The 16,111-nt window shown below is 41.3% G+C and overlaps 1 protein-coding gene across 4 annotated transcripts in view; it reads left to right on the plus strand.

Moving 5' to 3' along the window:
• The window catches only part of rab11fip3 (RAB11 family interacting protein 3), a 102,571-nt gene that overhangs the window by 67,661 nt on the left and 18,799 nt on the right, over positions 1–16,111 (plus strand). The window contains exons 6-8 of one of the 4 annotated variants that reach the window (XM_062964192.1): positions 2,265–2,399; positions 9,246–9,314; positions 12,455–12,490. In XM_062964192.1, the coding sequence (XP_062820262.1) occupies positions 2,265–2,399; positions 9,246–9,314; positions 12,455–12,490 (240 nt within the window). The remainder of the gene's footprint in view (positions 1–2,264; positions 2,400–9,245; positions 9,315–12,454; positions 12,491–16,111) is intronic. The other 3 variants (XM_062964194.1, XM_062964193.1, XM_062964195.1) reach the window with 3 other exon arrangements.

Here is a 16,111-nt window from a genome sequence, read left to right on the forward strand (position 1 = left end):
CATCTGTCTGTCTGTTTAATTCAATCTCTTGCTCACTGTTTTCACTAGTAACATTTCTCCGATTGGACCGTGTGGCTTCCAGAAGTTTCAATGGAAAAAGATGTGTAGCACATGCATGCCTCTCTCAGCCAAATTGAGATTGAGACTGCCCTTATGCGGGCTCAATGAGTGTGATTGTTGTAATTAATCACCTTGATTAGCATTTGATAGCCTTGCCAGCTTCATGTTCTAGCTTCTTCCTGCCTGGGGGAATCCTTTGTTGGGGGGTGTTAACTGCCCCTGATTGATTTATGTCTGGAATTCCCCTGTTTTCAGAGTGTTGTTCCTTATTTACTGTCCTGATTTCAGAGTTTTTAAAATACTGGTAGCCTGTAATGTATGTTTGTAGGACTGAGTAAATAACAAAACCACTGAACCAAATCACACCAAATTTGGCCACAAAAGACATAGTCATCCAATCTATGTCTTTCAAACAAGAAAACCTAGAAAAATAAAGTCCAAATTAGATGACGAGGAAGAGCCGGTTTCAACAGAACAATATAATCTCTAAAATCAGGACAGTAAATAAAGAACAACACTCTGAAAACAGGGGAATTCTAGACAGGAAAGGATCAGCTAACACCTCCCAACGAAAGATTCCCCCAGGGAAGAGGCAGCCAGGCTTTGAAGCTGAAAGGCCATTAAATGCTAATCATTCTGGCTAATTGCAGCATTGATACTTCCCTCGAAGAGACAAGATTTCTTTCTCCCACCCTGGACATTATTACACAGGAATATAAATCCGGCTTGCCTGGCTGCTTCCTACCTGGGGGAATCCATTGTTGGCCAGCATGACTAGCACTGAATAGCCTTGCATCATCAAAGCCTGGCAAATCCTCTGTTTTCTGAGGGCCACGGCCGTTCTTTTTGAGTGTCTGAGCTCAAGCACTGCATATGGGTACTTTTTCATCTACACAGACAATAGAAAAACACAAAATATTGCAAAGAGCAACACTCTGAAAACAGGGGAATTCCAGGCAGGAAACAATAAGGGCCAGCTAACACCTCCTAACAAAAGATTCCCCCAGGGAGGACGCAGCCAGGCTTTGAAGCTGAAAGCCCATTACATGCTAATCATTCGGGCTAATTGCAGCATTCACACTTGCCAGACAACACCTCCCAACAAAGGATTCCCCTAGGAATCCCACTTGGTATGACGCCACAGCAACACGTGGCCGGGCACAGCTAATAATAATAATAATAATAATAATAATAATAATAATAATAATAATAGTCATCTTGACCTAAGTCCTCCATCCATGACAATTGTATTGACATGTTTTCAGTTTCTCCAAAGTGATTATTCTGGCGTCATTGTAGGCAACTGAGCTTAGGCTTTCGCCAAAATAAGCCATCCAGGACAACTATTGGCTCCGCTGGTCTTCTGCACTGGAAATAGTAGACATGTCCAAAAAATCGTTTTGAATCGTATATCGGAATTATTTCGGATTGTTCTTGCTTTTTGATACGCATTCCGAGACATTGTCTCACAGCGCAACCAGCAATGTAATTCGAACCATTGTTGGCCCATTCTCTCATTATCTCTTAATATTTCGTTAATTTCCCCCCCCCCCAAAAAAAATTTAAATATATATTTTAAAATATTTTTTTAATTTTTTTTTGTTTCTGCAAGCTACCTAGAATGGAGCTTAGCGCAGCCTAACATGGCTGCCGCTCCCTGGCCAATCAGAAGCTTCCACGATGGACGCAAAGGTGGGGGCTACGGTTGATGAGGATAGCTCAAGAAATGAGGGCGGGAGAGCCCTGTAAAAGTCCCGTCCGCGTCCGCCCCCTCGGTTCCTTTTTTTTTTTTTTTTTTGGCGATTGCGCATGCGCGTCCGCCATTTTAGAAACATTTAGAATCATTACGAATTTTCGGAAATATCCGAAATTTTTGGGTGAAAAAATCGGAAATACTTTCTATATCGAAGCACCAGCGCCCCCTACTTTAGAAACGAGAATTGAAACATTTTTTTCATCGATCGGACATGCCTAGGAAATAATCAGTCACTTCCTAATGATCCCTGATGGATTTTGGGACTGATGACTTTATCTGGCTTAGAAAAAAAAAACCAAAAACCTCTTCTTGATCCTAAAATTGCTTTTCCAAAACGGGAATGGATGCAGTTCACCAACTTCTGGAAGCCACCGGTGGAATCCAAGCTCGGGCCTGATATGTTCTGTTCTCTTTCCTTTAAAAAGAATGACACTTGTGATTTTTCTAGCACCAACCCACTTGCCGCGAAACTGCACAGCATTATCACTGACGAGGCGTTTGAGTTTTACTGTACGCAGTGCCACAAGCACATCAACCGCCTCGACGATCTCTCTGCCCGCCTGAGCGATCTTGAAATGAATAGGTAACCGTCGGGAGCGCGGCACGTTCTTTGCGAGCATGATGATTTCTGTTCCTGGGAAAGGAAGGATTCTCATTTAGATTGAACCCTTTAAGCTTCTATTTAGAGCAAAAGCCAGTTTTGTCTTATGTGAATTGGGCGGCTAATTGAGAAACTTTTGACTCACATCGTAGCCTGTCTCGCTGACTACGGAATCGGGAGCAAGTCTCAGCCATTGGTGTTGAGGATTTTACAAGCTCGTTTTCTCAAGCAATGCTTACACCGGTTGTCCTCGCTTATGCAAGATGGTTGCACACCCGTCACTTTATTTATTTTATTTTATTTTATTTGCGACATTTATATCCCACCCATTTATATCCCACCCTTACGACATTTATATCCCATTTATATCCCACCCAGAAGCGGACTCAGGGAGGCTTACAAGTTATTATGTACATCTATATATATAAAAGAGTGATGGCATCACGGCGACCCACAAAACAACAAAACTACAGGCCCCCCAACCTCGAAATTTGACAACACAACCCATCATCCACGCCTCTAGGTTGATACAACAAAAAGAAAAGGAAATAAAGTCCTAATTAGAGAGAGAGGAATAATTGCTTTTATCCAATTGCTGCCAGTTAGAAGGCTAAGCTCCTCTTCTAGGAACCCAATAAAAAAAATAAAAAACACTAAAAATTAATACAATAAAATACTATAATAACAGAAAATAACTAAAAATAATACAATAAAATAATAAAATATAATAAAAATATAACTTACAATAAAATTAATAAAAAATTGCAAATAACGTCAAATAAAAATTACATAACAATTTTTAACCAATACCACCACCACTTTGCTACAGCAACGCGTGGCTAGGCACAGCTAGTACAATATATTATTACAATATATTATCACATGTAATATAAATATACAATTATAATAGTTTATTATTATTATTATTATTATTATTATTATTATATTTTATTACATAATATTATTAGCATAGCACAATATAAGCATTATATATTACTATATTCTACTATACCACTCTATTGCAGTATTATTAGTGATATTACATGTAATATAAATATGCAATTATAATAGTGTAGTATTATTATTATATTGTAACATTATAATATTATAATCAATATTATATGTATATATGATATATTATTAGCGTAGCACAATATAAGCATTATATATTACTATATTGCACTATACCACTATACTGAAATATTATTAGGAATATTACATGTAATATACATATATAATTATAATAGTGTATTATTATTATCATTTCCTGGCACCCTCGCCAGCATTTTTCATTATTATTCTTATTCATAATATTTAACCTCCTTGGTCTTAAATACCACTTCCAAATTAGTTTGTAATCATTTTCTTTTATTCAGCTCCATTTCAAACCCTTCAAAATGGGCAGTACTAAGGAGCACAGCAGGAACATTTGTCATGAGAATCCTTCCTTTTCCATGCATGCTTTTTCTTCCTTTGCAAGAAACCCTCTTTGCGGGTTTTACTGTTGTGTACACAACCTGACGCCTCGATTCCTTTGTGGCTTTTTTTCTATGAGTGACAGGCTAGCGAGGTTAGCCGAGGGCGAAGAAGCTGCCAGCTGGTCAGAGATGGGGACTCAGGATGGGAAAGGAGAGCATTAGGACTTGGATCTTGAGGAGGAGAAAGCCGCCTGCTCCATATTGTGTGGTCACTTGTGGGTAGCGACTATAGAAGAACATAGGCAGCGGAACATGTGGTCCTCCTAAATCTAGTAAATGTTCACAAGGAAAAGATGATATGAACACGTGTTACGTATAGCTTGCTTTTGCTTGCTGCAGTGCGCAGGGGCGGCTCAAACTGTCAGAGACAGAACGCCACCAAATAGAGTAAAACACAGTTTATTGAGGTTACAGAACTAAAAATTGCCCGTAAGAAACAAAAGACTAGGCAAACACTTGACTTCAGTGTGAAAAGTAACAAAAACAGCTCCGTTTAAACTAAAATGGTTCGAAGGAATAAACCGGATTAAACAGGAGTTTAATCCGGATTAACTCAAAAGTGCTTACTTCAGCCTGGCAGTTTAAACAAACAAAAGTTGGTAAACAAAGGTCAAAATGTACATCAAAAGCTGGCAGCAGATTCCTCTCTGCTACCAAAAAGCTACAGATGAGTAACTCAGGCTGTTTACTCCTCCGTGCAACGAGCGAAATCCAGGTCCAGGCACATCAATCAGGATCACGGCGGTCAGCAGGGTCCCAGTCCGGTCCGAGGTCGAAAGCCAAGTGCGGGCGTCTAAAGTTCCACGAGTTCCACCGATAGCCACAGAAGGGATAGTCCAAGGTCGTAGTCAGTCAGTCAGTCCAGCGTCAATCCAGAGTAGGTAATTAATGTCCGTCAAAAAGACGACGGAGGTCCAAGCTATCAAGATTAAACACAAGTTGCACAGAAAAAGCCCACAGAGTTCCTCCCGCCATCTATGCCCAGTGTCCTTAGTAACTTACGTATTCAGCAAACGAATCACACCCGTCTTCAGGAATTTCCCAACAAGAGCCCAAGCGTTCGTCCAGATTACCTTGCCCAACGCAATTAGCCATTGATCCTAAACCCCATTTTATCCCAGTTCATAACTCCTCATCGCTGTCAGCTGTTACCCTAATTCCAGGTGCCTCCTCCTCATCATCCTCATCAGAGCTACAACGCCTTTGACTACGCCCCACAGCATCCCCAGCTGTGGATCCCGCTCCATCCCTCCAGCCCGTCCATGGGTCTGATCCTGCAACCCGCCAATCGCCTCCCATGCTATCAGTGCCGGTGACACCCAAATCCTCCCTCACACGAGTCCATTCCATGTCATCCTCTGAACTAACCATCTCTTCCTCCATTCCCTCGGTAAAACCCTCAAATGAGTCTTCATCTGTTGGTTCTGCAAATAAGTCCCGGAGCCGTTTCCTTTCGCGCTCCTCAAAAGAGTCTGACTCTCGAGGAGTCTTACGACCCCGTCTCCTAGTATCGGAGCCAGAAGGCTCAACCATAACACAAACCATAGGCAAACTGAGGCTGGATGGCCATCTGTCGGGGGTGCTTTGAATGCGATTTCCTGCTTCTTAGCAGGGGGTTGGACTAGATGGCCCATGTGGTCTCTTCCAACTCTACCATTCTATGATTCTATGATTCTATGAACTGTGCAATTGCGGAAGGCGCCTCTGAGAGCATGATTAGCCTGACAGAATGGGAAGAGATATGGAAGAAAAAACAAAAAATATACATACGCTGCCGAGTTGAAGGAAAACTGGTACAAGATGTTCTTTAGGTAGTATCTTACACCAGAGAGATTGAATAGATTTAGCAAAGGAAAAGGTAATGGCAAATGCTGGAAGTGTGAGAAACACAAAGGAGATTTCATACATACGTGGTGGGGGTGTAAAAAAGTAAAAAAAAAAAGTACTGGCGGGAAATCCATAAAGAGATGGAGAAAATACTTCAAAAAAAGTTTGAGCTAAAACCAGAGTATTTCCTCTTAGGAAATACAGATTTTCAGACGGACCTTTATACGAACAAGCTGTTCGTATACTTGGTAACTGCCGCCAGGATATGCCCAGCACAACTGTGGAAAACCCGTGAAACTCCAGCCTTGGAAAAATGGTATTTGAGAGCTTTGGGTATAAAAAATATGGACATTTTGACACATATAGTATCGCAGAACAACACAAAAAGGAAAAGGACAGATGGGAGTAAATTGGAACGATATCTGGAAAAAATAATTAAAATAAATACGTACATAAAATTAACAATAGAATATTAGAGAACAGGAAAAAAAAACAATAACCCAGGGCCTGCAGAAGTGAAAACATCAATGCTGGACAAGGAACAGATATGAAGAAAATTGGACCTGCTAAGCAGAAGATCTGGAAGACGCTACAAAATACGTTTTGTCGAGGGAGGTTATGGGGTGTTTTATATATCACGGCAGCGGACAAAACAACAAAAGCAAACACCCCACAACCTCGAAAATTGACAGCACAACCCCTCATCCACGCCTCTAGGTTGATACAACAAAAAGAAAAGAAAAAGAAAGTCCTAATTAGAGGGAGAGGAAGAATTGTTTTTATCCAATTGCTGCCAGTTAGAAGGCTAAGCCCCGCCCACTTGGTCTCCTAGCAACCCACTCAGCCCAGGGGACCCTTTACCTTAACTACCACCAATTCCTCAATACTTTATTTCCTATACCACCATACTTCGCCACAGCAACGCGTGGCCGGGCACAGCTAGTGTGTATATATATATATATATATATATATATATTCCTCTGGGGACTGTTTTCATATATATATGAATAGACATAAATACAATGTGTATACAGATAGATATGAAAAAACTCCTTTCCTAATAAAAGACTAAATAAAAATTCTAAAAAAGAAGAAGAAATAATGGGTTCCAAATTCATACATTCAGGGACTTCTAGGTGGAAACAAATGGCGGACTAAAGGTCTTCCATGAAGCTCCATGTAACTTGACACAGGCAGAGGGTCTCTCAGGCACAACAAATACCCGATGATGGGACAGCTTTTCATACATTGAAAGCAAATTGTTCATTAGCTCGCGAGCAGCGACAAAGAGAAGTATGAGGATCGGCAATGTAGAGAAATGCAAGACGGTAGGAAAAAAGGAAGAGCAGGAGACCGCTTCCACAAGATCTGAGAAATTAAAAGGAAATTTCGACCAAGAATAGGATGGTCTACAAGCAGCTGGAGAACATGTTACACCACCAAGTCAAATAAAAAGAGGATGAAAATGATAGAACTGTATGAAGAGAATGAATAGCAATAGCTCCCTTTGGAAAAACAAATATGAAAGCTTGATATGAACATGAGTTATGTATAGCTTGCTTTTGCTTGCTGCAGTGTGCAGGGGCGGCTCAAACTATAGGCGAACAATGCAATTGCGGAAGGCACTAAGGAAATTGGAAGATCGCATTGTAGATGGAGATCTACAAGGAAACCAAGAGTTTGCTGTTGAGGATAAGAGGGACTTGGAGAGCTCTCTTTCATAGAGTCATCAGAGTCAACTTGATAGCACTTGACAACAAATGAACAAACACATCTCTTTAGGAAAATATTTCTTTTTTTAAAAAATAAATTTTATTAGAGTTTCAGATAGTCGATACAGTGAAAGTGTGAGAACAAATGTATTTATAGTAAAGAAGGTGAAAGAAGTAAGTAGAACCGAAAGAGAAATAAAGAAAGGGGAGAGAGAGAAAAAAATAAAAATAAGACTAATATATATATATCTATATATATAAAAGGGTAATGGAATCACGGCGCCGGACAAAACAACTAAATTAAACGCGCCACAACCTCGAAAATTGACAGCACAACCTCTCATTCACGCCTCTACGTTCATACAACAAAAAGAAAAGAAAAATTAAGTCCTAGCCACAGCAACGCATGGCCGGGCACAGCTAATATAAATATATATTATATGTGTGTGTGTGTATGTATAAAAAAGAAAGAAAAAATAATAAAAACAAAAAAAACCCAACAACAAAAAAGATATATACAATGACTTCCATCTCTTACACAGTTACTTTAAACAAAATTGATTACTTTTTCTTGTTTCTTGTCTCTTTAGTGTCAGCATCTTCTTACTCTCAATCTGTATTTAACCAAACATCTGTTTAAATTAACACCTTCATTTGCTCTTCTCTCAAATAATTTTTTATCAAATCCCAATTTGTTTTTTTTTTTTCCGGTCTTCCAAAATTATTTTTTAATAAATATGTCAGCTCATCCAAGAATTATTGGAAGGAAATCCACAAAAAAAAATCCAAAAGATGTTGCAAATTAAAGTAAATCTGGACCCAAAATATTTTCTTCTGGGAATGCTTAACATTGAAAAAGAAAAAAAATAAAGAGATTCTCTTTAACTATCTTACTACGGCAGCAAGAATGACATATGCCAAATACTGGAAAAAGAAAGAAATCCCTGAGTTAGATTGTTGGTTAAATAAGGTGTTGGAAATAAGGAAGATATTTCTATACTGGAAAAAAAAAATGTCTGAATCAAGACAGACTCTCCAATTGTTAGTCGCTTCTCAAATAGCAACTTCTATCCCATTGGGAGGGTATACGGTAGACATGTCCAAAAAATCATTTTGAATCGTATATCGGAATTATTTCAGATTGTTCTTGCTTTTTGATACGCATTCCGAGACATTGTCTCACAGCGCAACCGGCAATGTAATTCGAACCATTGTTGGCCCATTCTCTAATTGTCTCTTAATGTTTCGTTAATTCCCCCACCCCATTTTTAAAAAAAATATATTTTAAAAAATATTAAAAAAATAAATAATTTGTTTCTGCAACCTACCTTGAATGGGAGCTTAGCGCAGCCTAACATGGCTGCCGCTCCCCGGCCAATCAGAAGCTTCCACGATGGACGCAAAGGTGGGGGCTAGGGTTGATGAGGATAGCTCAAGAAATGAGGGCGGGAGAGCCCTGTAAGAGTCCCCCCCCCCCGGTTCCTTTTTTTTGGGTGATTGCGCATGCGCGTCCACCATTTTAGAAACATTTAGAATCATTACGAATTTTCGGAAATATCTAAAATTTTTGGGTGAAAAAATCGGAAATACTTTCTATATCGAAGCGCCAGCGCCCCCTACTTTAGAAACGAGAATTGAAACATTTTTTTCATCGATCGGACATGCCTAGTATACGGGAAAGATAGGAATAAACTGGGTTTTCCGGAGCCATCATGGAGAAGACCTTTCCAATCAGAGTGTCTATTTCCCACCATTGCTGGAATTGGCCACTTCTTCCCAACTCCCATCCTGTCTCTTTCTTTTCTTCCAAGGGTCACTTCACACAACATGCAGGGCAAAGATGTCTTGCTGCCCGCCATGCCTTCGGCCAGAGAGCTGTAGTGAGTCCTGGATGCACGTTCATCATTGCATGAACCACAAGTGGTACAAACAGTGTGTGGGGCTCTGGTTGATGTTGCATCTTGACAAGCACAAGCCTTCCTCTCCTGTTGAAACCGAGATTGTACGAGGGTTGAATGAAAAGTAATGCCTCCGCCTTCGTTACTTGGGTTTGGATGGGAATATTTTAATAAATCAAACGCAGAAATAATCCTTAGAATGTCCTCCTTAACTACCACTATTCACTTTTCCATATAATCACCAGACAATTGGATACATTTCTGCCAACGATGAACAAGTTTTCTGAAGCTGTCACAGAAGACGTCGACACTCTGTTTCAGCAACCAACATCTCAGAGTTCTCTCAACGTCTTCATCAGAAGCATCATGATGTCCCTGCAGATCTGCTTTCATTATTTGGAGCAGATGATTCTCTGATGAATTCACTTTAACAACACAACCGTCCAATGCTAAGGCCTCCCCGTCTGCGCAGGGTTCCATACTTCGCACTTTAACAACACAACCGTTCAATGCTAAGGCTTCCCCGTCTGCGCAGGGTTCCATACTTCACACTTTAACAACACAACCGTTCAATGCTAAGGCTTCCCCGTCTGCGCAGGGTTCCATACTTCACAGTTTAACAACACAACCGTTCAATGCTAAGGCTTCCCCGTCTGCACAGGGTTCCATACTTCACACTTTAACAACACAACCGTCCAATGCTAAGGCTTCCCCGTCTGCGCAGGGTTCCATACTTCACACTTTAACAACACAACCGTTCAATGCTAAGGCTTCCCCGTCTGCACAGGGTTCCATACTTCACACTTTAACAACACAACCGTTCAATGCTAAGGCTTCCCTCCAAATGGAACTGTAGAGGATAGTCTACTGAACAAGCCACTACCTTTCGCATACCAGGACTGCCATTCGTTGAGTTACGAAGGTGGAGGCATTACTTTTCATTCAACCCTCGTACATTCTGGCAAAGACGGACTCTCCCTGTTCTGCTTGTGTCTCTCCATAATGTTCCACAAACCACTATACGTGTGTATGTCAAAAGCATATGTTCGCACTGGGTTATTGTTGCACTCCAGGCCTGGAAATACCCATGACCACTGCACCACACAAGAGTCCAGGAATATAAGAAGTAAAGTTCTCTGAGTGTGTATGTGCGAGTCAGCAGGTCTGCAACCGTTGTAGATCCGCCAGAGTATTTAGAGAGGTTTGTGGGCTTCCCTGTGGCACAAAGTGATGGGCTCTCAAGTCTGGGAAATTCAGGTCTGGGAAATGATGTTCCTCTTTGTGAGAAAACCGGCTTCGAAAGTGTAGGGCCTCAAGGTCAGTCCGAGGAGTCAATAGTAGATAAGGATTCAACTGAGGAGCTGAGTGATAAGGAGAAGCCACCTGTAGCTGCGGGGATCAACAAAAGTCTCTGTTTACAAATCAAAGCCAAAAATAGAGTACGCTGAGCTGAAAGATTATGTGGGAAAGTTGGGGAAAAATTCATGGGAAACATCATGCTTTCATGGGTGGCTATTAAACAACAAGTTGTTTACTTTAAACACAGTTCAGGCAACGTTGTATTAGAGTGAGAAGCTAAGCCTGAGTTCTCTTGTTCCTGGTTCAAATCAAGAGTTCTCTTGTTCCTGGTTCCTGGTTCAAATCGATTTTGGATTTTATATATCCTGGAATTTTTCTATGTTTGATTTTGAATCAGATATCAAAAATGAAAAAAAAATCTCAATTTCAATTTTAGACTGAGATCAAACATACAAAATGGAAAAACGGGTTGCTGGACCGTATTTGATTTTAATATTTGATTTGTCGGGTTTACAAGACTTGGTTTGATTGTCAGTTGAAACACAACAATCGCTAACACAACTCCTTTGCAATGACACTAGCTGATAATTACCATATATACTTGAAGATAAGCAGAGTTTTTCAGCCCTTTTTTGAGCTGAAAAAAGCCTCCCTATAATGGGGTCAAGACCAAGGCTTGCAATATATGATATATTTCCCTCTTATCCTCCCTTATCAGTGTGTTTTCTTTTGCAAAGCCCCCCTCGCTCTTAACCAAGGTAATGTTTTGAAAAGGGAGAGAAGCCCTTGTAAGTCAGGAAGAAGAAAAATATATATCCATTAATCTTATAGAAAGATACACTGAGTCACATAGGAGAGAGAAAGATGGATTCCTTCATCCTCTTTATATTGTCACCTGCTGATAGGTGTTCAGTAAGGAACAATCGCTAACGCAACTCCTTTGCAATGACACTAGCTGATCATTACCATATATACTCAAAGTTTTTCAGCCCTTTTTTTTGAACTGAAAAAAGCCTCCCTATAATGGGGTCAAGACCAAGGCTTGCAATATATGATATATTTCCCTCTTACCCTCCCTTAACAGTGTGTTTTCTTTTGCAAAGCAGGAGAGAGAAAGTCACGCAGGAGAGAGAAAGATGGATTTCTTCATCCTCCTTATATTGTCACCTGCTGATAGGTGTTCAGTAAGGAACAACTGCTAACACAACTTCTTTGCAGTGACACTAGCTGACAATTAAATTATGAACCAGTAAAATTACCAAGGATTTTTATGACCAAGGCTGCGAGCTGGTGGAAATTTGAACATCGGCCGCAATTGGACCCTGGACATGCCTGCCTTAGGTGTCCCCTTTGTATTGTGGGATTTTTTTCCTGAAGCACATACAACCCAGTTATGTTCGGTGTATCCTGTGTATGTAGTAGTCTTTTGGTGCGTTCTTGAGGCATGAGCCGACAGGTGTGTTTGAATGTGAGCTGGTGTCCTGGGCCAAAGTCCCACCAAACTCCAGTTCTATTCTTAGCCAGGATATCTGTTTTCAGAGCAGAGAGACGATCATTTGAGCTGCGAGCGGAGCCACGGACGTTTCGTCGGACACCACTCGGTTCTGATATGAAACTGCTATTAAAACTGTGTGTGCGTGTGGCCTCTGCCCAGGTTTTGCCGGGGCGTGCTGTGTTTTGCGGGCTGTTTTTTTGTTATGTTTTCTGTGCTGTTAACTGTAAAGGATATGGCCTCGCTGCTCTGTCTTCGCCTATTTCCTGTTTCGCTGTTGCTCGTTGGTGTCGGCTTTCCCTGACTTCGTTTTCCTCTTTTCCTTCCACAGTCCGAATAAGAGGCTCTCGAGCAAGAAGATAGCAAGGTACGCAAACGCTTCGTTCTCTTGTCTCTTCCTTCTTAGGACTCGGGCGGCTTTCTTTGCACAGGTGGCTATTAGACATGTCCAAAAAATCGTTTTGAATCGTATATCGGCTGCTAGCTTGTTTCTTCCTTATGGGAGATGTAGTCCCTGGCTTTCCTTTTGAAAACCCGAAAACAAAATAAATCCAGCTCTTCCATTGTAGAGGTTGAAAGTTTAGTTCAGGGAGATGGGCTTCCCTTAGCATGGTTCTCTTTTGTCGTAGAGAATGGAGAACTCCACTTCAAGGTGGTTTTCCCGCTTTTAAATCAACTTATATTTATTACTATCACTAGCTGTGCCCAACCACGCATTGCTGTGGCTTATGGGAATCCTTTGTTGGCCAGGTGGAATAGCAGTGAATAGCCTTGCAGCCTCAAAGCCTGGCCGTTTTCTGGAGTGGCTGGAGTCACACCCTCAATCAAAGAGCCATTGTGAAACCTGGCTGCTTCCTTTGTCAGGGAATCCTTGTTTGGCCAGATTGAATTGCACTGAATAGCCTTGCAGCGTAAAAGCCTGGCTGCTTTCTACATCGGGCATCCTTGCTAGGCCAAGTTGAATGGGATGGGCTTCAAAGCCTGGGGGTATTCCACCTGGGGGAAATCTTGATTGGCCAGGTTGAATAGCACTGAATAGCCTTGCTGCTTGCAAGCCTGGCCGCTTTTTATTTATTTATTTATTTATTTATTTATTATTTACAACATTTCTCACCTGAGGGGACTCAGGGCGGCTTACAACAACCGGCAAAATTCAATGCCAAACAGATCAATAAAACAGCGACACATTAAAAACCATTAACACCCATTAACATTTAAAACCATTAACAAAAAACCATTCTACCTTGTGGAATTCTTGGTTGGCCAGGTTGAATAGCAATTAATAGTCTCAGTGTGGCAGGTAGGAATGCTGCAGTTAGGCACCTTGATTAGCATGTAATGGCCCTGCAGCTTCAAAGCCTGGCTGCTCCCTGCCTGGGGGAATCCTTTGTTGGGAGGTGTTAGCTTTCCCTGATTGTTTCCTTTCTGGAATTCCCAATTTCCCTGCTTTCAGAGTGTTGCTCTTTGTTTACTGTCCTGGTTTTAGAGATTATATTGTTCTTTATTATTATAATACCACAGTAATTATTACATATTATAGTTATAATTATTATTATTATTACTAGCTGTGCCCAGCCACGCGTTGCTGTGGCGAAGTATGGTGGTATGGGAAATAAAGTATTGAGGAATTGGTGGTAGTTAAGGTCAAGGGTCCCCTGAGCTGAGTGGGTTGCTAGGAGACCAAGTGAGCGGAGCTTAGCCTTCTAACTGGCAGCAACTGGATAAAAACAATTATTCCTCTCCCTCTAATTAGGACTTTACTTTTCTTTTCTTTTTGTTGTATCAACCTAGAGGCGTGGATGAGGGGTTGTGCTGTCAATTTTCGAGGTTGTGGGGTGTTTACTTTTGTTGTTTTGTCCGCTGCCGTGATGCCATCACTCTTTTATATATATAGATAGATTATGTTTATGTATACCCTGCTTTATCTGAGGGGGGAAAGGAAAGGGCCTGAAGCTGTTAGGAATGGTGGGAGTTGGAGTCCAAAACACCTGAAGGGGGGGACAAAGTGTGCCCATGCCTGCTATACAGTAACTTGATCATATATCTTTTTATCAAAGTGGATATACCTTTGCAGGTATGTATATAAAGTGGCAGAATTGGGTCTTGCTGTTCAGAGACGCGGGAGAAAGCAAGCGAGTGAGTTGTAGAGATAATAAAAGTGATTTGAGTCACTGCGTTGCTGTGAGTTTTCCGGACTGTATGGAATTTCAAGCAGGAAACAATCAGGGCTAACACCTCCCAACCAAGGATGCCCTCAGGCAGGAAGCAGGCAGGATTTGAAGCTGCAAGGCTGTGCAGTGCTAACCAAAATGACCAATGGCAACATTCACACTTGCCTCAAGGAGACAAGAGTTCTTTCCTTCTCCCACCTTGGACATCATTCCACAGACTTATAAACCCCACTTGCTGAGTTTCCAACAGACCTGCCATAGATGTGGGCGAAACATCAGAAGAGAATGCTTCTGGATCATGGCCCAGAAAACTCACAGCTACCTAGTGATTCCGACCATGAAAGCGGTCGGAATCATTCATTCCACAGACTTATAAACCCCACTTGCTGAGTTTCCAACAGACCTGCCATAGATGTGGGTGAAACATCAGAAGAGAATGCTTCTGGATCATGGCCCAGAAAACTCACAGCTACCTAGTGATTCCGACCATGAAAGCAGTCGGAATCATTCATTCCACAGACTTATAAACCCCACTTGCTGCGTTTCCAACAGACCTGCCATAGATGTGGGTGAAACATCAGAAGAGAATGCTTCTGGAACATGGCCACACAGCCCAGAAAACTCACAGCTACCTAGTGATTCCGACCATGAAAGTCTTCGACAACACATTGATTTGAGTCAGCTTTACTACAGGATGGAAATGATGCTTTTTAAAAAATAATAATAATAACAACTTTATTTAAAAAGTTACATTAAAAGTTAAAAAATGAATCAAGAAAAGAAATCTGGAGCAGAAGCACAAAAATGCTGAGAGAAAAAGAGGAAGAATAAAGAAAACTAAAAAAAATAGATAACCTCTGATCTATCCTTACCTCGCCAAACAAAAACAACATAGGCTTCAGTTGCTGTGAGTTTGCTTTCAGCTTTAAAGCCTGGCTGCTTCCTGCCTGGGGGTATCCTTTGTTGGGAGGTGTTAGCTGGCTTAAGTGAACCCTGGCTGTCTCCCAGGCACCATTGTGGCCGAGGGGATTGCTATGACACGAAAGGGGCGGGCCTAAAGGGGGCGGGGCCTACCCTTCTGACTGGCAGGCAGGGGGAGAACGGCTCTTCCTTGTCCTCTGAAATTTTGACTTTATTTTTCTAGGTTTTTTTATTGAAAGACATAGATTGGATGACTATGTCTTTTGTGGCCAAATTTGATGTGATTTGGTTCAGTGATTTTGTTGTTTACTCCATGGGAAAAACGCACATTACATTTATATATATACTAGCTGTGCCCGGCCACGCGTTGCTGTGGCGAAGTATAGTGGTATGGGAAAAAAAGTATTGAGGAACTGGTGGTAGTTAAGGTCAAGGGTCAAGGTTTTCCCCTGACATTAAGTCCATTATAAATGGGTGATATAGCTGTGTGGAAGGGTCTTGAGTCTACACTGCCATATAATCCAGTTAAAATCAGATAAATCTGTATTTTATAGGCAGTGTGGAAGAGGCCTAAGTGAGGCCTAACTCTGCCTGTCCCCTGGGCTGAGTGGGTTGCTAGGAGACCAAGTGGCCTTCTAACTGGCAGCAATTGGATAAAAACAATTATTCCTCTTCCTCTAATTAGGACTTTATTTTTCTTTTCTTTTTGTTGTATGAACGTAGAGGCATGGATGAGGGGTTGTGCTGCCAAGTTTAGTGTTTCTGGGATGTGTAGTTTTGTTGTTTTGTCCTAGGCCGAAATTTCATTACCCTTTTATATATATAGATAGATGTCTATCCAGCTTTCTATGGAAAGTGCCAGATTGAGGCAGGCTCCTGTTTACTTGGAGACAGCC

The sequence above is a fragment of the Anolis carolinensis genome, unplaced genomic scaffold (assembly GCF_035594765.1).
Source record: "Anolis carolinensis isolate JA03-04 unplaced genomic scaffold, rAnoCar3.1.pri scaffold_13, whole genome shotgun sequence".
In the NCBI taxonomy this organism is placed as follows: Eukaryota; Metazoa; Chordata; class Lepidosauria; order Squamata; family Dactyloidae; genus Anolis; species Anolis carolinensis.